General features: G+C 39.8%; 1 protein-coding gene across 1 annotated transcript in view; it reads left to right on the top strand.

Moving 5' to 3' along the window:
- The window catches only part of LOC126252059 (UDP-glucosyltransferase 2-like), a 68,993-nt gene that overhangs the window by 16,950 nt on the left and 28,341 nt on the right, over nt 1-23,702 (top strand). The window contains exon 5 of the mRNA XM_049952900.1: nt 10,217-10,436. Within this exon, the coding sequence (XP_049808857.1) occupies nt 10,217-10,436 (220 nt within the window). The remainder of the gene's footprint in view (nt 1-10,216; nt 10,437-23,702) is intronic.

Genomic DNA, 23,702 nt, shown 5'->3' with positions numbered 1-23,702 from the left:
TTTTCGTTTTGATCTGTTAGGTAGTCTGAAATCTGCCTTCTATTACTCTTGCTAAACAGATAAACCTTCCTCCCTTTTTTTATATTCCTATAAACTTCCATATTCAGGGATGCTGCAACGGCCTGATGATCCCTGATTCCCTGTTCTGCACTTACAGAGTCGAAAAGTTCGGGTCTGTTTGTTATCAGTAGGTCCAAGATGTTATCTCCACGAGTCGGTTCTCTGTTTAATTGCTCAAGGTAATTTTCGGATAGTGCACTCAGTATAATGTCACTCGATGCTCTGTCCCTACCACCCGTCCTAAACATCTGTTACTTGTGAAAGTCATAAAATGTATCACATTTACAATAATGGTTCAATCATTTACTCATAAAATATAAAAACAGAATACGGTCCTTAAAGCAATGAAGTGAGTTTTGAAGCAGAGAAAGATTTTTACGATAAATAGAAGAAAGGAGCAACTATTATGGTAAATATATCCGAAGGCCGGTGCTTCTGCAATTTGGACAGCTAGATGTTTACGCCATTGCCCACCTGTTCAGATGAGACGACACGGACCAGACGGCAAGGGCGACAATCTGCTGCAACTCGCTGGTACAAAGATTGGGCCAAGAAAAGTACACTTAATTATATCTTATATTACCCTGAAATTTGGTATTACGTTTTATTTGACAGCGCATGAAATTTGTTCACCAAATGTCGCCCCTGGTATGATCCACATTCATTTCAGTAGCACCTTAGTTACTTGGTTACATAGTTCACGGATCATTTTGCGCGATAAATCGCAATTATGTTAGAAAAAGAAGAAAGATATACAGGTATGAGTAACTCCTACTTACTACATTTTACACTGTACGGTAACAGAAATGCTGCTACGGAACGGAACGAATTGTCCAGAAGAAACTTTCTTAGTTTGTTTTCAAATTTTACTTTGTTGTCTGTCAGATATGTCATATTAGTGGGTAAGTGATCAAACAATTTTGTTGCAGCATTGTGCACCCCCATTTTGTACTAAAGACAACCATAGTGTGGAGTAATGAATGTCATTTTTCCTTTTAGTATTGTAATTATGTACATCATTTTTCCTTTTGAATTGTAGAGAATTATTTAAAACAAACTTCGTGAGGAAATACACTTACAGAAACCCCCCATGTACCCTTTTTAAGCTAATTGAGATTATGTGATCATATGATAGTTTGTGTATAGACGCATAGATTTATGTGGAAACCCCTAATGTCAGCGTTAAACAGTGGCTCCAGTAGCTGGCGGAAGTTTTCATGTGATGTAGGTCTCATGTACAGGAGAGGAGTGATTTTTATTCAAAACGTAAAGTTGGCAATATCACTCGTTATTCTATTGTTTCTGGTTTCTTCCCGCATTTTTACTCGATGTAAATTTCAGGCTTTGTACATCAGTTGCAAGTGAAATGGCGTCTGGTAGAGATGAAATCAATCTGAATAAAAGGAAGAAAGTAGTGAAAAGCGTTATATAGTAACGAGAACGAATAGAAGAAAGTAGAGTTAAAAACATTGAATACGTGAACTATAAAGGTGAAACAGTTAAGCCTAAAGAACAAGGTTGTGATTGCAAGTAAGTCGTTCGCCAGTGAAACTACTATTATTGTTTGGTTAATCTGTTCCTATTATTCCTCTTACGAATGCACTGTCTGTTATTGCAGATGCAAGTGGAAATTCATGACTACTACAATTAGCTCAGACGTCAAGATGGAATTATATTCCAAGTTCTTACGATTCGATACTAAAAGTGAGAAAGGTGGTTTCTTACAGAGCCTAATAATGGTGTGTGTCATTGCAAGGAAACGTCCAAAATTGGCAGGTGACAACAGCTTACCTGTCAAAAACAAACCCAAAGGTGGTACGTACAAATACTGACTGGTGTGTTCAAGTCTGTAAGCGTGCATTTTTATCCGTATACAGTGTTTCTGATAACAAATTGCGGAGAAGACGGGATCTACCAATCGCTGGCAAGTTCCCCAAGATACACGGGGACAACAGCGGTATGCAAATGTATATCCAACCGGCGTAATATTGTTGGTTGAGAACCACATAAACAGTTTTCCAGTTCATGAATCACACGACACAAATAGAGACTAAAAATACTTAGCTTTAAAGCTTAATGTGAAAGGAATGTGGACTGTCATCAGTCACAATACCCTGAAGTGAAAGTAACTTATTGGCATTACTGGAACATCTTTAATGAAAATTTCAATTTGAAATTTGGTCAACCACAGGTTGATACATGTTGTGTCTGCGAAGAATTATGTGTGAAAATAAGAAGTCCTACCGTAAATAATAATGCAAAGCGTGTGGCCGCAACCGAACTATTAATTCATAAAAGGAGAGCTGAAAAGTTCCACAAGACAGATGATCGTATGCAGAACACGTGCAGAGATTCTCAGGATTTCGCCAGAATTTGCGTTGTTTACATGCAAAATCTGATGCTTCCAGTTATCCTCATTGAAGACACCGTCTATTTGCATCAGCTTACTTACACTGTCTTCACCATACATGAATTAAAATTTGGGACGGTCGTATTCTACACATAATATGAAACAACAACTAGAAAGGGCCTCAGTGCTCTTTATCTTGTCGTATAAATGAACATGTCTGCCAAAAATGTCCGACATTCCCATATTTTCTCTGAAGGCTGCGTTGCCCAAAATAAAAATCATTGTATATGAAGATTGTATCTGTTCTTTCGGACATGTACGAAAGAAAGTTGGGAATGTGGGTGTCACGGGAGGGGTGCCAGAGATAAGTCCCTGCAGTAGCACTATCCTCTGTGTCCTCGGTGGCTCAGACGGATAGAGCGTCTGCCATGGTAGCAGGAGATCTCGGGTTCGAGTCCCGGTCGGGGCACACATTTTCAACTGGTCCCGTTGACTTATATCAACGCCTGTCTGCAGCAAGGGGTATTCACTTCATTGTAAAAATCATTGTGTAATCCGACGCATGTTGACACTGATAGCCAAAGGAAGATTTGATTCATTCCATTAATATTTCCTCATCAGAGGGCACAACTGCCTTCGTTGTGACAGGGTCTCCAGTGTTGCGAAGAGAAACGTAGAAAAGACTCATAGAGTGTACCTGGCAGTTGGAGTATGCAGAATTAATCACCTGTTCTACCTCTAAGAGAGCTTTCATGGTGGCCAGCACATTACAAGAAGAATGTGTTGTCTGTGGAATCACAAGGAAGAAAAATTTCCTTGAGAAAGAAAGCAACGTTTTTCAGTTTCAGACTTTATGGCGTTTTCCTACAGCAAACTTACTCCAGGAATGATGAAGACCCGAACGTTCATTGGTGGATTGCAGGAACATACCTTCAAACTTGGAGATGGAGAGCAAATTCCAGATTTTCCATCACAACCAGCTTTCCCATCTGAAGTGCCAATGATTAGTAACACAAAATGAAGGATTAATAAAAATCAAACCTTACCTACCTCATTCCGAAGAAATCCAGCGATTCTACAATAATTTATACTCCCAAACCGCCTATATGGATAAAGAAAAGTGACTGATGTAATACTGTGGCGAAATATGTATTGTGAGTAATGGTTTTTACATGAAATTATTTAATTCAATTAAATTTATTTACATTTGTTTCAGAAACCCTTTGGTTCCGACAAATTTAACAATGTATGTCTCTGTAGTGAACATTAAATGAAGATTCAAAACTTTTGGAAAATATCTACATCCTTTGTAGTTAACATAGATTAAAACTAGCTCACATTGTGAGAATGATCTAGTTTTTTCTTTCCCCATAACAAATCACTCGTTTCGGCCCAAGTGGTTTTTCCAGTAAACGATTCACTGTGAAACAGTAATCAGAATGCCTAACTCTTTAATCAGACGTCTGCAAGGTAATCGGAGGTGAGCACCACATTGTATTCTAATAGCACTTTTTTGAACAGTTACCCCAGAACATTATTTAATATGACATTACTGAATAAAAGTATGCAAATTATGTCAACTTACTGATTTGCTCTCCCCAAGAATTGCAATGATTCTAAAGTTAATTGTGTTCCAAAATGTGATTTTTCCCATTTAAATCTCATCAATATGGACACCTAAATTTGAAGTTTCCGCCCTATTTACTGTTTCTTCACCATGTGTTACACTTATCATTGGTGTAGTACCGCTAGAAGCGCAGAACTGAATATGTTGTGTCTTTTTAAAACTGAGAGTGAGTCCATTCGTAGAAAACCAGTCAACGATACTTTTAAGAAATTTGATTACAATTTCTTTTCTTTATGTATGTATGCTTGGACTGATTACAATACTAGTGTCATCTGCCAAACGAACTAATTCTTCTTGTTGTAGATTGGACAGGAGACCACTTACATATATGGGGAACAATAGTGGACCTAAGATTGAGTCTTGGGGAATCCCGTACGTGATTTCCTCCCAGTCAGAATTATGTCCCTGGACTGTAGTGGTTGAATGACTAAGTAGAACTTTCTGCATTTTCCACTGGTTAACTATACCTTCAATTTAATAAACTTTAACCGGAGTGGCCGAGCGGATCTAGGCGCTACAGTCTGGAACCGCGCGACAAGTACGGTCGCAGGCTCGAATCCTGCCTCGGGCATGGATGTGTGTGATGTCCCTAGGTTAGTTAGGTTTAAGTAGTTCTAAGTTCTAGGGGACTGATGATCCCAGAAGTTAAGTCCCATAGTGCTCAGAGCCATTTTTTAAATAAACTTTAGACAAAGTTTAAGGGGAACACTACTGGCTAAAATGGTTTCGATAACATCTGATTTCTTCACTTAATTCAGAAGTATAGCTAGCAAACGTATTTTTACTTATTTGATGGTCGTAATACAAACTTTTTACTCTGTACTACTGTAGCGTCTGAAGATCGACATTGTGGGTCGAAAATGGTTACGATTGTGTCCTAAATGTGCTTGTTTCAAAAATAAACAAAACTTCATAATAAGCCAATCATCGATTTACCTAAACGGAACGTCGTTTACATATTGTGCTGTGATTGCCAAAGGTCTTTGGATACTCATTGCAGTTCGTTCTAAAGACGGAAGACCCTGTAAAAATCATTTTAAAGTGTTTACATAGTTTAATCTTCAAGGAATGCTTTTCACTATGTGATGATAAAAAAATGATTTTTCCATTGCATCAGAACCAAAGTTCTTCATTTTCCGACTCAGTCGATACGCTAGTACATCTCATAGAAGTTCGATGCGGCTCACATCGAGGTTTCCGAGAAATGTGTCCAGCAGAATACACCAGAAATTCTGTGCGCTATTAGGAAATGGTCACCACTCTGCGAATAGGACTATTATTAGACTAATACCAGATAAGGACCCATTAAAAACTTTACATAAAATCTAAGGAATACACTACTGGCTAAAATGGTTTCATTAACATCTGATTTCTTTACATCAACGGCCACAAGCAATACCCCGAAGTCCAAAAGTGAAAAAAAAAAAAAGCCGGAGACCGTTAGGCCATCAGAGAAGGATACTGTCACCCCAACGTACAGGGTAGGAATGCTTTGCTAGCTATTCGTCAGTTATACACACATGCTAACCGTCACGCATCATTCTATAACATCTCCATCAATTGCTCTCAGAGTCTCAGACTGTAAAACTTGCATCAGTCAAAGCAACACTTTCATGTCGTAGGGTCCATGGAGGGGCAACATGGCTACCATAGCGAAGCAAAATTAACAACCCTGCGTCATCTTTTGTGCAGACAAAAGAGAGGGATTGTAGTACATGATAGTACGTAAGGAAATTAAGAAGTAACTTCCGCTAGTAGCGTTTAGCAGTTATAGCCAGAAACAATATTACACCGGAATATAGCACACTAGCACTTTATATACATTGTCTCTACGCTGCAGAATGCCTGCATGAGACATTGCGATTAATACGTGGGGCGTTCAGTAAGTAATGCAACATATTCGGAATTAGTTGTGGGACATAGTGGAACATTTCCGCTTCAGTCCCTATAGTTTCATGAAGTTCCAATAGGTGGCGGCGCTGTACGTCGCCTTCAGAATGACGTCTGTAAAGGAGGTGCATTCCAAGCATAGAGCTGTCATTAAGTTTCTTTTGGCGGAAAATCAGAGCACCGGAGATTTTTATAGGTAGTTGCAAAGTGTCTATGGAGACATGTCAGTAAATAAAAATACAGTGAGTTGTTTGGCGAGGTGACTATCATCACCACAACAAGGTTGCGCAAACCTGTTCGGTCTCCCACGTGCAGGCCTCCACACATGGCTGTGAATCCTGCAATGTTGGAGCTTGCAGATACTTTCATTCGATGTGATCGACGGGTCAAAATCAAACACCTCGCTGCTCAACTGGACATTTCTGTCGGTAGTGCTGACGCACTAGTCCACCAGTTGGAGTACCGTACTCAAAGGTGTGTGCCCACTACTGCCCTTGCAGCCTAACGAAAACCATAAAGAGCTATGGAGGACCATGTGTGCCGAATTGGTTGCAGGTTTAAAAGATAATTGTGAAAAATCTTTGTCACAGGTGATGAAACATGGGTTCATCACTTTGCATCGGAAACAAAGTGGGAGTCCTTAGGGTGGTGCCACACCGCCTCTCCTCTGAAAGAAAAGTTCAAAGCGGCACCATTAGCATGTAAAATCATGGCGACCGTCTTCTGGAAGTCTGAAGGGGTCATGTTGTAACCGCGACCGTAACGGTCGTGGGGTTTCCGAGAGTGAAAGCGCAGTGGTACCAAACGGGAGCTGCCTGCGAACAAACAAAACGAATGGGAAAGGACGGACAAGAACAATGACGGACGACCGAGCAAGACCTTAGGAACAACAACATGCAAGAAGCAATGGGGTCACGAGCGAGAACCTCACGACTCCACAGTGTCGACTCGTACATGGAAACAAAGAAAAGTAAACACACTGTCCGTAGTCGAGATATCGATAGACTCACGCGAATCTCAGACTGCCTCGCTGAGCGAGAGGCAGGCGCTTAAATACATGATAGGGTACGTCGCTATTGGCCGCTGAGACCACGTGTTCCACCATGGCGCCTAGGGTATGTCGCTATTGGCCGCTGGGATCACGTGTTCCACCGTGGCGCCCTCACATTATATGCGCGCAGTCACGGCTTTCGGCGCGCCGGCTTCAGAAACCTCTAGTGGTAATCAAGGTTCATGCCGTCTGGCGCGGATTCGAGACTCGCGGCGCTCTGTACCAGAGGTTATTGTGTTTTATGTCCTCCCTCATGATGCAACATTCAAATTTGAGGTGTATTGTGCTACCCTCTGGAAACTGAAGAAACGACTTCAACGTGTTCGTCGCCACAGAAGTCTCCGCAACCGAGAGGAGCTCACAGAACTTAATTGCACTGTTCTATCGATCCTACAGCCCGAAACTCGCATTTTCTATTTCCATCTTTTTGGCACAATGGAGAATGAACTTCGCGGGAAACATTAAGTAGGTGATGGGGAGGCTATTGATGCAGTAAGACGGTGGCTCTCACGTCGACCAGCAGAGTGGTCCATGCGGGCATACAGGCATACAGACCCTCCCACTATTGAACAGAGATTATGCTGAAAAACAGAATTTCGTAGCCAAACAAATGGCGAATAGTATTGTGTATTATAATCCTGATAAAACGAATCTGTTTTCAGAAAAAAAAATTGAATTACTTACTGAAAGCACCTTGTAGAACAACGTGGCACCACAGGGAAAGCTAAATATCGTGCCACAGCCTCTCTGTGCACATATTACGCCTTTTTTATGTAGTCAGTTGCTTCTGACTAGGAGCACAACCAAGACACTACCTTTGTGGATTAGTATCAGTACTCTAAACATAACGGATGCCATCTGCAGCACATGAATAGGGTTTTCAGTAACTGAATTGTGTAGCAATCTTTGGAGTTATGGGTGCGCACCAGCTAATTTCTTAGATCTATCAGAGGGTTTATTGGCTTTGAAGCTCCTCTGACCTATCCCTTTCACAGTAAAATCAGTAGCAGTGGACCTCGAAACCTGCAAATTCTCTGACAGAATATTCTAGCTTTTGAGCTCTTAGAATTATAAATCGTTCTGATTCATTTATTTCTCCCTCTTCACCCATTCTGACAGAAAACTTCGATATGATTATTTTTTCCAGTTGTGAAACCATGTTGTCATTTAGAAAAATCTATGGTTATGTTGAAAAATGGCAACACTCCCATGCAGTCTCAGACACATAGAATTATTAAAAACTCTTCTGGTATTCTGTTACTTAGTATAGCCAAAGTTTCTCGAATGATAATCTAAATGCTATTTTCACATGAGATATAACCTCCAAATTAAGATTAGATACTCTCATAATTAGAAATTTTATCATGAACATTTTGAAGTGTTGCTGTGGCCAATAAAGGTAGTGTAATCATTATGTTCTATTGCCTTTGTTTTGCTACACTGCAAAATACTCTCTTAAAAGAAATGAAATGTCTGTCTTTGCTTCACACTCTTTGCTTTTAGATAAGCTAACTTTACACAACCATTATACACCTATTATGATCTTTATGCAACGCTTGTACAGGGTGTTTCAAAAATGACCGGTATATTTGAAACGGCAATAAAAACTAAACGAGCAGCGATAGAAATACACCGTTTGTTGCAATATGCTTGGGACAACAGTACATTTTCAGGCAGACAAACTTTCGAAATTACAGTAGTTACAATTTTCAACAACAGATGGCGCTGCGGTCTGGGAAACTCTATAGTACGATATTTTCCACAGATCCACCATGCGTAGCAATAATATGGCGTAGTCTCTGAATGAAATTACCCGAAACCTTTGACAACGTGTCTGGCGGAATGGCTTCACATGCAGATGAGATGTACTGCTTCAGCTGTTCAATTGTTTCTGGATTCTGGCGGTACACCTGGTCTTTCAAGTGTCCCCACAGAAAGAAGTCACAGGGGTTCATGTCTGGCGAATAGGGAGGCCAATCCACGCCGCCTCCTGTATGTTTCGGATAGCCCAAAGCAATCACACGTTCATCGAAATATTCATTCAGGAAATTAAAGACGTCGGCCGTGCGATGTGGCCGGGCACCATCTTGCATAAACCACGAGGTGTTTGCAGTGTCGTCTAAGGCAGTTTGTACCGCCACAAATTCACGAAGAATGTCCAGATAGCGTGATGCAGTAATCGTTTTGGATCTGAAAAATGGGCCAATGATTCCTTTGGAAGAAATGGCGGCCCAGACCAGTACTTTTTGAGGATGCAGGGACGATGGGACTGCAACATGGGGCTTTTCGGTTCCCCATATGCGCCAGTTCTGTTTATTGACGAAGCCGTCCAGGTAAAAATAAGCTTCGTCAGTAAACCAAATGCTGCCCACATGCATATCGCCGTCATCAATCCTGTGCACTATATCGTTAGCGAATGTCTCTCGTGCAGCAATGGTAGCGGCGCTGAGGGGTTGCCGCGTTTGAATTTTGTATGGATAGAGGTATAAACTCTGGCGCATGAGACGATACGTGGACGTTGGCGTCATTTGGACCGCAGCTGCAACACGGCGAACGGAAACCCGAGGCCGCTGTTGGATCACCTGATGCACTAGCTGCGCGTTGCCCTATGTGGTTGCCGTACGCGGTCACCCTACCTTTCCAGCACGTTCATCCGTCACGTTCCCAGTCCATTGAAATTTTTCAAACAGATCCTTTATTGTATCGCTTTTCGGTCCTTTGGTTACATTAAACCTCCGTTGAAAACTTCGTCTTGTTGCAACAACACTGTGTTCTAGGCGGTGGAATTCCAACACCAGAAAAATCCTCTGTTCTAAGGAATAAACCATGTTGTCTACAGCACACTTGCACGTTGTGAACAGCACACGCTTACAGCAGAAAGACGACGTACAGAATGGCGCACCCACAGACTGCGTTGTCTTCTCTATCTTTCACATCACTTGCAGCGCCATCTGTTGTTGAAAATTGTAACTACTGTAATTTCGAAAGTTTGTCTGCCTGAAAATGTACTGTTGTCCCAAGCATATTGCAACAAACGGTGTATTTCTATCGCTGCTCGTTTAGTTTTTATTGCCGTTTCAAATATACCGGTCATTTTTGAAACACCCTGTATTTCCAGTGTGCCTCATTCCTACATGTGCTCAATTTTGTCTCTTGCTTTCTTTCCTTCTTTTTGAATTTCTACGATGTGTAGTTTATCGAACGTCATGCAATCCACTGATTGCATTTTCTTTTCTAGCTCACCCAAATATTCGACTGTTCATCACTCAGGGCGGTCTTCAGAGTTTCAACGAGGCATCCTATTATGGTGTGCCACTAGTCGGAATACCTTTCTTTGGTGATCAAGCATACAATGTGGCAAAAATGGTCAGCGCTGGAATTGGAGTCAAGCTGGACTTTCGAACCATCACCAAGCAGTCTGTCCTCCAAGCCGTGCGGACCGTTCTGGAGGATCCCAGGTAGAGTATATTGATTTCGAAATAACCGTAGCAGGATACATAATTATAAAATGCTGCGAATCAGGAACTGTGTAAATCTGAAGAGGCTGAAAATATCAGCCAACCAGTTGAAAAACTAAGATTTATTAGCCTTTGACCTAGGTTTCGACATATCTAAGGCCCGCTCCTTCTGAAGAAGGTATTTTTTAGAAATATCGAAATCTAGGTCAAGGGCTAATAAACCTTTGTGTTGGCTGATATTTTCAACCTCTTAATATATAACTATATTCATTTCATCTACGTTTCTTGCAAGATTTGCGATCTGTGGCAGTATGACATACATGATATAAGTAAGAATAATCTGTTCTTCTATTTAGCTCTGTTATGAAATCAGAAGACCTAGAAAACTGATGGAACCAAGTAAGAAATTAGAAAAGCAAAATGTTGTCATCAGTTCCTATGTATAAGAATTAAAAGCTTACGACGTACGAAGCCTCTCACCACTACCAAGATGCCTGCAATGCTTTTCTTTTGAAACGTTTGTAATGCAAGGGATAGGGAACGCTAAGGTGCTAGGGTACACAACTTTTATTTGATTCTCCAACGCATAAAGAAAGGAAATACGGCACAGTTTGAAAGACAATCTTCAGTGTGAGCTGAAAGGAACAAAAAATCATTATTTCCCAATTACACATTTACAGTTTTTTAATTAACGAATATTAGGAAAATTTCAATTATTGACAAAGACTGACCTTTTTCGTGATAAGTGCGCCGATCCATTAAGTTGATACATCATTCGGAGCCGGCTTGTCAAACCTGATAGAACGACTTTCTAACTAGCAACCCAATTCACAACAACATAAGACAGTAGAATTACAACAAGCAATATAAACGATCACACAAAAGAGGATATACGGAACTGATTAGCAATGAAAATGAAAATTCGTGTCAAAAATGATTACAGCCTAAACAGGGCTCGACGCGCAATTGGAAAAGTAAACTTTTATTAATAATAAATAAAAGGTAAGTGTTCTCAAAGATTCACGTGATATCAAAGTAAGATTTTCCACATAAACATTAGAAAAAGACCTATAAGCCTCTGCAGAAGTATATCTTCAGGCAGGTTATCTAAAATAACAAGACTGTCCTCATTACATAAAAATACCAGTGTAAAAATGTGTTGGAGGTGTCTAGAGCCGTTAGTTTTATTTTACTTGCCCAAAGCCCAGCCATGAGCATTGCAGGACAATGGGTCTGTAGCGAATCACTCAAAACTGGTTAAAGCTTAACGAAGGTCAAGTTCACCAGATTCCATAAAATCGAGGTATGTTGGTGAAATTCATACAATTTCTTCGATGAAAATAAATGTCCTTCACCATCACCACGCAGAATGCCGATTTTGACATGTACGCCTCCAAAACTCGCGGCAGGGGTTTCATGCCCGCTCGGCTCTACATATCCGTACATCACATACGGGGAACAATTACAACTAAATGCCATTCTGCGTCAACGTAGCCAACACCACATCTCACGTGGTGCATATTAGAGCTGTAAAACCACCGTAGACTATCATAAGCAAGCTTGGGCTATGATAGTTTCTCCAGTAGTTTTTGTCAGTTAAGGTCGTACCCTCTTCAATTGTATCTTAGGTGTGTTGCATACTTGTTGGTTGCTACCTTGTAACTACTGCTTTCTTTACCTAGGCGATCAGTGTCTTACTACATTCCCCTAAAAACTGGAAGCAGTGAACTGTCGGGAAACTGAGGATATTTAAAAAGGCCGGTTAACCTACGGAACATTTGTGTTCTATACAGTTATTCCCCTGTCTATTAATTAAAAGTAAACAGCATTTGTAGCAAAATTGGAATTGTCCGTTTTTAATTCAGATTTTATTAAAAAATTGTTGATCTGTAATGTGAAACAGAGGGATGTTGTAGAAAGAAATAAAGAAAATAATAAGATTTAGCATGTAGCACTAGGAAACGCAATTTCCGCAGCAAAAAGGTAAAATAAAATTAAAAAACGCAAAACAAAATTTATCAAACATCGCTGCAGTAGTTCTTCAAAGTGTATAAAACATGTTTCTTTTATTCATCAACAACTTCGGATACATCAGTAACAACAGGAATCTCTTGCCTTTGATCATGATGAAGAACGTTCTATTGAGTGCAAAATAACAACAATAATGACAAATATTTTTATGTTTGTGCATGTAAACTGTATTGACATAAAAAGTAATTGCTTTAGTTTTATTAAAGTAACGCGATCAAATAACTTTTGTCCCTTATAAAATGCAATTATATGCTATAAGGATATACACTGAGATAACAAAAGTCATTGGATTCTCCTAATATTGTGTCGGGCGTCCTTATTTCCGGCATAGTGTAGCAGCTCGGCTTGAGATGGACTCAACAAGTCGTCGGAAGTCCCATGCAGAAATATTGAGCTATGTTAGCCGTCCATAATTGCGTAAATGTTACCAGTGCAGAATTTTGTGGTCGAACGGACCTCTTCATCAAGTCCCGTTAATGTTCGATGGTATTAATTTCTGACGATCTGGGTGGCCAAATCATTCGCTCGTATTGTCAAGAATATTCTTCAAACCAATCGCGAACATTTGTGACCGGCGTCATGGCGCACTGTCATCCATAAAAAATCCATTGTTATTTGGGAATATGAAGTTAATGGATGGCTGCAAATTGACTCCAAGTAGTCGAACATAGGCGTTTCCTGTCAATGGTCGGTTCTATTGGACCAAAGGACCCAGTCTATTCCATGTAAACGATGCCCTCACCATTATTGAGCTTGCACAGTGCGTTGTTGACAGCTTGAGTCAATGGCTTAGTGGGGTCTACACCACATCGAACCCTACAATCAGCCTTTACCAACTGAAATCGTGATTCATCTGACCAGACCACTGTTATTGAGCCGCCTATGGTGCAGCAGGTATGGTAACGAGCCCAGGAGAGTCGCTGCAGGCGATTTCGTTCTGTTAGCAAAGGCACTCGTGTCGGTCGCCTACTGCCAAAGCCCTTCAAGGCCAAATTTCGCCGCATTGTCCTAACGGTTATGTTCGTCGTACGTTCCACATTCATTTCTGCGATTATTTCACGTAGTGTTGCTTGTCTGTTAGCACTAACAACTCTACCAAACGCCTCTGACGTCGGTCGTCAAGTGAAGGCTTTGGCCTCTGCGTTGCTAGCAATGACAGGTTCTGCCTGAAATTTGGTATTTTCGTCACACTCTTGACACTGTGGATCTCGGAATATTGAATTCCCCAACGATTTCCGAAATGGAATGTCTCATGCATCTAGCTACAACTATCACTGCTAAAATAACGCGGCATAAGTAGTCTGTGTCGATGCTGCTGCACATGCGGTTGCTCGACAACTGATGCCGTCTTACTAGATACGTCACTTATTCAGCTGCCAGTTATCATACCGCAACTTCCGGCGGCCAGTAACGAGCCGAGTACCTTACCTACTTCCGCTCCGGCATCAATAGAGCGCGCGACGCTAAGTAAAACTAGTAGCGCCGTGCTAGAGCGCCCAGTGGGCAGTGCAAAGTACCTTGAACACCGCACATAGTACATCAGCATATCGAAGATACATATCGTAGCAACTAGCAGCAAATGAATGTTTATTTCATATAATCAAAGATGGGAGCACAGCTGCCCCCATTGCCATGGTTCCCCCTCTGAGATGTAAGTGTCTATTGGTGAACCAGTATCTGGATGACTTGGGATGGGTCATTTACCATGACCCAATAGGTTTCTTTTTTGCTGTCGTGTAATATCTATTATTATTTTTTTTTATTTTCTCAAGGAGAGGACAAGTAGTTTATTTCAGTTTCTATAGTAATGGATGGCTGCAAGTTGATTCCAAGTAGTCGAACATAACCGTTTCCAGTCAATGGTCGGTTCTATTGGACCAAAGGACCCAGTCTATTCCATGTAAACGATGCCCTCACCATTATTGAGCTTGCAGAATGCGTTGTTGACAGCTTGACTCAATGGCACATCACAAACAACTTTAACCTTGGCACAATTCAGTGCACCTGAGGAGGAGATGGCGTTCGCGCTTTACAGTGTATAAAGCTGTTGATAATATATCTATTACTACGAAGAGCGGAGTAGGTGCGCAAGTTATTCGCATGGTCCTTCAGTGTTTTGTGGATGCGTACTGAATTTTACATTTACTAATGCTGATGCCCCCCCATGAACCATGGACTTTGCCGTTGGTGGGGAGGCTTGCGTGCCTCAGCGATACAGATAGCCGTACCGTAGGTACAACCACAACGGAGGGGTATCTGTTGAGAGGCCAGACAAACGTGTGGTGCCTGAAGAGGGGCAGCAGCCTTTTCAGTAGTTGCAAGGGCAACAGTCTGGATGATTGACTGATCTGGCCTTGTAACAATAACCAAAACGGCCTTGCTGTGCTGGTACTGCGAACGGCTGAAAGCAAGGGGAAACTACGGCCGTAATTTTTTCCCGAGGGCATGCAGGAGAGCTGCATCAAACCAGTCTCAGGACTGAAGACCACAACAAAAACAACAATGCTGATGCTAGTGCACATGTTAATTGTTGGGTTACAGTGGCTCTAGTTCGTGGTGGTAAGGTGGAGACAGTATCAGGGCTGGAGACTTTTAACAACCGAGAAGTTATTGCTTATAGTACATTTAAGATATGTACCGCTGTATAACAGAGATCGTGGTTCATCTTACTATATGTCTACAATGCCATTGGTTCTTAGGACAAGGAATCGTCGTAAAGTAAATGAATCAGAGTCTGTGTCCGTGTGGGTTAAAAGTGCACTGAATAGTGCCAAGATTAAAGTTGTCGGTGATGTGACACATTACTGTTGAAACTGAAATAAGGTACCTGTCCCGTCATACGGCCATGATCACGTCGGAAACCTTTTCAAGTGGATCACTGAGTACAAATGACAGCTTGGCCAATACACTGCCCTTTTATACCTTGTGTACGCGATACTTTCGCCATCTGGATATGTGCATATGTCTACGCCATGACTTTCATCACCTCAGTGTGAAATACGCAATGGAATAACGCTGAATGACTTGCGGTTCTAAGTATGTGCAAAACAAATAACCAAACAAACAGAAAAGCACAGAGAAGTCGTCGCTTCCCAGTTTCTCTTTTACATATTCCATTACGTTTCTTTACCTACCAATGATACCAATACTACCTGTAATCCTGCCATGTACTACGCCAGTTATGTAGTGTACCAAAACTGCCGAACCCTCATTTGGGTAGAGTACTGTTGCATTCCCGCCGAGCTTAACGTACTGCCTCAGAACCGAGAGCCAGCAAACACTACGGAGCGTAAGGACCAAGGCAGACTCACGCAATCGCGCTCAGCGTTACGTTCACCTCTCCGCCTCTTCGCGTGGTGCCTATTGGGACGCGAAAAATCTGTCACCGAGTGCCGGAACAGCAAAATCTCTGGCGCACTCGTAGCTCATCTATAGGACCTACAAGCCGGTGCTCGTCTCACTTTACTTGGCGTTTTTTGCTGATAGGTAAACTTATTTTGAGTCAGTCAACTGTACATTTATTTCGACTGTCCGTTGCTTGCTTGCCATCCTGAGATTACTTGTGTTAACGTTTTTTGTATAAACTGCTGTACTTACTCTTCATCCTTGTACACAACAGGCACATCCAACATGATAGTTTTCATTGATTTATGAAATTTGAAGATTATCATCACTGTATTACAGATTATCACAAAACATTATCAAGGAGCACTTTACCAAATTCGTTAATAAATTGTATTGTTCGCAAAAGTTTCGTTATCGAGCATATTACTTAGCGAAGCCCTGTAAAAGGTGCAGCCAAGCGGCTGCCGACCTCTCAACGAGCCGCCGTGGTGTGGAATGCACACTCACCCACATCCAGAAGCTCTGACGTGTACGCAGTTCGACAATGCTACAACCCTGCTGGTTTCAGCCTGGTACGTTCCAAGTCACAGGAAAGAAATATGGCTGCTGTTGATTCTACGGGATAAAGCAGCAGAAATCGAGGTGTGAGCTCTGAAAACGCTTCGTGACTCAAAGACGTTGGGAAAGCCATATACTGCGGCACCTTTCACTTCACCGTCTGGTCTATGTCGAAGTCAATAGAGACAGACCACCAGATGAAGTGGGGAAGAGGCGGCAGTCTACCTGAGGAACCACTGTGGTGGTCATCTCAACTGATTCACGGAAACCACACAAAACCAAAAATCTAGAGGCTGAACAGGGATCTGAACCGCAAGGTTTCTAAATGCAAGACGGCTGGCTTCACCATTTCTTCACACCGTTCTTGAAATATGTAACTACAGGAATAGTGTAGTGTGAATTGTCAATGATCACATTGGGATGCATGTTGCATTTTCTTATCGGTAACCTAGGGAATTAACAAGCATGTTAAACTTAATTTTTAGTGTTTGGGTGCAAAAATTACTGCATTATTATGAAAGAGAAGAGACGATAGCAGTGGGTTACTTTTGATTCACCTCATTTTGATGTCGATGCGGATGGGCCAACACGTTGTCGTATAGTTTTTTTCATGCATCTGCATATACACCTTTGTCGCTCCAATGACGCCAACAGTTGTTAATGTTAGGGATTAGAGATAAATCTGAGAGAGCCAATTCAGGCTGTGGGAAAGAATCTCAAACCCCTCATTCATGCTGTTTGTCCGCGACCAAAACCATTTATCAGCTATGTTGCTTTGATAACATCACTCAGTTCTTTCTATAGAGAAGCATACGATTTGCTTATAATGACTTCGCTGAAGAACTTCTCAGCAGAACACCTTTAAAAACTTACAACATGAGCTTGATATGAGCTGAGGTGACCTTTGCCTTAGCTATGCCAGAAACTGACGTTTGAAATGAGGTGGGTAATGAAAACACAAAACGTGTGGTATTGAACACAGTGTGTTAGATTATGCTGCCAGTTGCGATCTTGAAACACGTATGTTGTGTAGCGGCGATGGTGAGGCATGATCTTTGACCAGAGTCAGCGAGGCAGTAGCGCGGCAGTCGCGAGTTAGCTTTTAGAGAGAGTACAGTTGCGAGCTAGCGGTTGCGAGTAGCGCGTCGGAGATGACGTAGTCGCGGTCTAGATGCGAGAGAGTTCAGTTGTGTGTGTGAGCAGTCGGCGGGCGTCGACATCGCACTCTGGTCATGATTCAGGACGAGGTATATTATTAAGCAGCATTGCGCTCAGCTAACGATGTAAATTAACTGTAACTAATTTGTGCAATAATCGCCCCAATAATAATTTTGATTTCAAACCAATTTTTAACAAAAAAAAATCATTTGATTCCCTTGCATTTCCTTAAAGAAAATTTTCAGTTAAATTCAAAAAAAAAAAAAAAAGTACTTGCAATGCATTTCCTCCAAGCTGTGGCGCAGAATAAGAGCAGATCCAGTTTTACTAAGGTAACAATTACAGTTTAATTAGTGAACAGGGCCTAAGATCGACATTTTCGGTCAATTTGCATTTTATTGTGACTGACATTTTATTATCACTGAATTGACTTATATTTTTTGTGGGGAGGTTACACTTACCGCTATGTCCATTTGCATTTAAAATATTATTATCTTATCTTTTCTTGTGGGGAGGTTACACTAAAGTGTTACACTAAAGTGTTACACTAAAGTGTAACCTCCCCACAAGAAAAGAAAAGATAATAATATTTTAAATGCAAATGGACATAGCGGTAAGTGTAATCTCCCCACAAAAAATATAAGTCAATTCAGTGATAATAAAATGTCAGTCACAATAAAATGCAAATTGACCGAAAATGTCGATCTTAGGCCCTGTTCACTAATTAAACTGTAATTGTTACCTTAGTAAAACTGGATCTGCTCTTATTCTGCGCCACAGCTTGGAGGAAATGCATTGCAAGTACTTTTTTTTTTTTTTTGAATTTAACTGAAAATTTTCTTTAAGGAAATGCAAGGGAATCAAATGATTTTTTTTGTTAAAAATTGGTTTGAAATCAAAATTATTATTGGGGCGATTATTGCACAAATTAGTTACAGTTAATTTACATCGTTAGCTGAGCGCAATGCTGCTTAATAATATACCTTGTCCTGAATCATGACCAGAGTGCGATGTCGACGCCCGCCGACTGCTCACACACACAACTGAACTCTCTCGCATCTAGACCGCGACTACGTCATCTCCGACGCGCTACTCGCAACCGCTAGCTCGCAACTGTACTCTCTCTAAAAGCTAACTCGCGACTGCCGCGCTACTGCCTCGCTGACTCTGGTCAAAGATCATGCCTCACCATCGCCGCTACACAACATACGTGTTTCATAACCCTCCACTGGGGGGGCAAAAATTTGGCAGCGATGGTGAGTCATTTGGACTTGCCAATCGCGGCGAATTTTTTTCATTAGTTAATCAACTTTTACAATTTACAAAATGTTCAGATATAGTACATGAATTAAATGTTGTGCACATGCACCGAGTACAAAACATTTCAGACAAAGACAAAATATAAGTACAAAACATATCAGGAAAATGTATATACAAATTATTTGATAGATAACAAAGTGCGCACGCACTGAAGAAATTCTTTAGCATTTTCAGAACAAATAAACAGAATGGCAAAAAATCATGTTGACAAGTGACATGCGCTGCAGTTCAGAACATATCGAAAAAAATGTCTTTAGCATTTACACAATAAATAAACATAATGGCAAAAAATCATGTCGACAGGTGACATAAGTGTACTTGCACTGGAGTTCAACAAATCGAAAAGAAATGTATAGGCCATGAACATAAATGATGTTAGCTAAAATGATTTTCACTATTAGGATAGGAAAGGAAAGGATTGCATCATGGTTGTAGCACTTTAATTTGCACACAGCTGCACTGAAAGTCCATATCTTTCCACAGAATCACAACACCAAGTGATAAAATCTGCAGTTCAGAAGCATTTATCAACGTATCAAGACACTGAAACGTCGTAGTAATATTCCATGCTATCATTTGGCAGTACACCAGGTACACCAAACAGTGGGACCATAATAACGTCTTCATCGCTTACGGTGGTGGACAGCATGTCGTGTCAACACCACGCTCTTAAGAGGCACACCAACGTAGAATTAGTGCAAAAACCAAATATAGTGCTCCATGATAATGAGGATGGACAAGGCAATGGATGTTACAATAATTTCAGGTAGTTAGGTCAGAAGGTGAAGGACATTAACTAACACACAAGTCTTGATTAGTGATTACATAAGTAGTTTGCGGCATCCATAGTCTAGTTATTGAACATTTCTGTACCATGTATTTTAGTATTACAGAATAATGTTCATAAAATTAAATTATTGCCATCATGGGTAGTCGTATTACAATAAACAGCGGCAATCTTTGTCCAGTTACAAATCATGTTTAGTATGACAGAATAATGTTCATCAGAAGTCTTAATTACATTAATTATTGGTACTCAGTGGCCATTTACTAAAATCATTATTGAAAACAAGAGCTAATTAATGGCATAATTAATAACATAATTTATATAGTTACATTAATTATTGGCACTCAGTGGCCAGCAAGTACTGAATAGTATAAAACATTGTTCATCATTCAGTATTATTCAGATCATTAACAAGTCATTATAAAAAAATCAGTTAATTACAATCATAGCATTAATAATCATGTCATTATAAGTAGTCTCATTACAATAAACAGTGGCAGTTATTAGCCAGTTACAAAATTACAATCATAGCATTAATAATCATGGGCATTATAAGTAGTCTCATTACAATAAACAGTGGCAGTTATTAGCCAGTTACAAAATTACAATCATAGCATTAATAATCATGGGCATTATAAGTAGTCTCATTACAATAAACAGTGGCAGTTATTAGCCAGTTACAAAATTACAATCATAGCATTAATAATCATGGGCATTATAAGTAGTCTCATTACAATAAACAGTGGCAATTATTAGCCAGTTACAAAGCATTATATTTTTTTATATATATTTTTTTGTATCATTAAGAAGTCATTATTCAAGTGACATACTATTCAGAGCTGATCAGTATTATTCAGAATTATCATAAACTAGTGACATTATATGAGACTGGTAATACATTTTGTTTTTGAGCTAGCAATGCATTGCTTTGGGTAATTATAAGGGAAAGCAAGAAGAAAAAAAGAAAAAAATTGCTTCTAGGTTGTTCCTATAAATGAAAAATGTGTAACGTCATTCGTCAGCTGTACCAAGGTTGTGACACGAGGTAGTATATGTGATCACATGTGTAAATGATATACACAAATGGGTAAAAAAAATTGCAAGTATTAGAACAGGTATAATAAGTAACAAGTTTAGTAAGTATCATGAAAAGCTTCTCCTGGACAAAATACAAAATGGATTATTGAGCTGAAAGAAGAAACGCAGACTATGCTGAAAAGTAGTGAACTTCGAATTAACAGGTAGTGAAATGTGTATAAAAAATGTGTTCCATAGCTGTCCTTTCCAAAACCTTCAGTCATCCTACTACGCAATATAACACCTGCTGTCAAAGCAAACTGCAACAAATACTTAAATAACTACATAGCGTAAATACATAACTTCAACATTATCCTCATCTGTAAAGAAAAAACTTCATTATCCATATTATCATAACTTCATTATTATCATCACCTGTAAAGAAAAACTTCATTATTCATAGTAGCATATTCTTCATCATTATTCTTCATCAGCATTCATTAACATCTGCAAAAATCACTTCATTATTCATTACACAACTATTCCTTATCTCTAGCATATTTCATCACTTAAACTAAGATGTGTAGTTCTGTCTGACAGCTTGCATCAATCGCCTTGTATTCTGAAAGAAAAATTAGTTAAGACTGCTATTTTACGATGAGTATAGTATATTCTTGTTAATGCTTGTTAATCCTAATCCATTTACTCTTCCTCATAAAGTTATTGCATCTTCTTTCGTTTATTCCGTAGGTGAAATTCCCATTTCTGTTTAATTTATTTCCTTTACGCATCATTTCTTTCTGAAATTGATGAACAAAGATTAATGTCTTGCATTTAAATCATATACCCATTAAATAATGACTGGTTAATGGTGACACAATTAAGCATACAGCATAACATGACAGAAAACGTAATATGTCAAAAGCATAGACAGTGTTCAAAGGCAAAAATGTACAGAGAATATCACAATGCAGCAGAAAAAAAGAAGAAAAATGTAAAATAGTCACGATGTTGAGATATCATAGGGCAAAAAGAAAATGTCAAAGTCAACTGCTGTGTTATACCTTAAAAATTTCACAGTGCATACAAACAAAACATGAAAAACAATCATACCTACAGAAAAAATGGAAAATGTACACGGTCTGATGTGTAACGACAAGAAAAGCGACCTGCTAACCTTACCTTGACGGGCACTTGCCAAGAAAAAAAAAATGATAGTCATCCGTAATTAGTCATGTGAATATAATTGCTTAAGTGGTCATAAAAAAGTTAGGAAATGGCATTACAGTGTGTTGAATCATAAAGTGTCTTCATTCAATAAAGGGTTTAATATTTGACCAATGGTGGTTGCCTTTCGATTTCCTGGTTCTCAGAGTTTCGACGTGTACAACATTGGGGTGAGGAATGCTGCGAATCCGATATGGACCTGCGTACAGAAGTTCAAATTTACTGCACTTACCTTTTAATTTGCTGGATAAATAGTGTGTACGTACTAATATCTTCTGTCCAACGTGAAAGTCTTGGCGTCTACAAACCTGTTTTTGCTGTCTTCTCCGGCGCTCTGCGGCACTTTTGATGTTGTTCAGCGCAATGTCAATTATTTCGTGGTGTCGTAATCGACGAGATGTAGGAAATGTTACTACTTCTTTAATTTTGTTTGGTGGTTCAACGTTTTTCAGTATTACAGACGGAGATAGCATAGTGGATTCATTTGGAATGGAATTAATTACATCTTGGAATGAGTGTATGTGTGTGTCCCAATTAACATGTCTTTTGTGGCAGTATATTCTACACAGTTTACCAATTTCTTTCATTAATCGTTCACAGGGATTCGAAGAAGCGTGGTACTTGGATATATAAATCGGAGAAATGTTTCTAGCTCGTAACATGCGTGTCCATATAGCAGAACGAAATTGTGATCCATTATCTGAAATTACTTTCATCACATGCCCTACATGAAATAAGAAATGCTTTACAAATGCTTTCGAAACAGTTTTAGCAGTAGCTTTGCGTAACGGAGTGAAAGTAACAAATTTTGAAGTGAGTTCAACAGCGACAAAGATGTAGCAAAAACCTCTATTAGTTCTCGGAATTGGACCAAAAATGTCTACTGCGGCCATATGTCTTAATTTAACAGGTACAATGGGGTATAATGGAGGAATATGTGAAGTGGTGTCAGACTTAGCTTTCTGGCAAATTTTACATGACGCTAAAACTCGTCGTATACGTTTTTCCATGTTTGTAAAATAACAGTTCTGTCTCAGTATAAGAAAACACTTTCTGGTTCCGTAATGTGCGTAGCTTAAATGAGTATACCAAATTAATTTATTAACCAGTTCGTCAGGAATGCATAATAACCAATTATTGCTGTCAGGATGAGAGCGGCGAAACAGAATGTCATTGCGTACAGTGTAGTGGTTCCTAATCGTAACATTATTCTTATCTTCCCAAAGGTGTTTAATTTCTTTTCACACATTGTCTTTACTTTGCTCTTTTGCTATATCCTGTAATGACGATGAAATAAAATTTTCAAATGCAACTTGCTGAATGTACATGACACTGAAATTTGCTTTGCAGAAGTTGGTTGCTACGTCTTGCAGATTGTTGCTGAGAGAACGAGATAATGCATCTGCTACAACATTTTGTGTGCCGGGAATGTGAACAATCGTAAAATTAAATTCCTGTAAATAAAGTTTCCATCTGCTTAATCTGTCATGAGTGAATTTAGCCGAAAGTAAAAATTGTATAGCTCTGTGATCTGTGTAAACGGTCGTGTGTCTTCCATAAAGAAAATGCCTAAATCTCGTAAAAGCCCATACAACACATAATGTTTCAAGTTCAGTAACTGAATAATTTCGCTCAGCAGGTGACAGAATGCGGCTTGCAAATGCGATGTTTTTAATTACTTTAGAACCATCTTCTTCAATTTCCTGAAAAATGTGTACGCCTAAAGCTGTGTTAGAACTGTCGGTGGCAATGGAAAAATTTCTGGTAAGATCTGGGTGCGATAAAAGTGGAGCATTCAACAAAGCATATTTCAAATAACATTC

The sequence above is a fragment of the Schistocerca nitens genome, chromosome 4 (genome assembly GCF_023898315.1).
Source record: "Schistocerca nitens isolate TAMUIC-IGC-003100 chromosome 4, iqSchNite1.1, whole genome shotgun sequence".
NCBI classification, from domain to species: domain Eukaryota; kingdom Metazoa; phylum Arthropoda; class Insecta; order Orthoptera; family Acrididae; genus Schistocerca; species Schistocerca nitens.
Note: the sequence above shows the minus strand (reverse complement) of the source record. Positions and strands in the feature narration are given on the sequence as shown.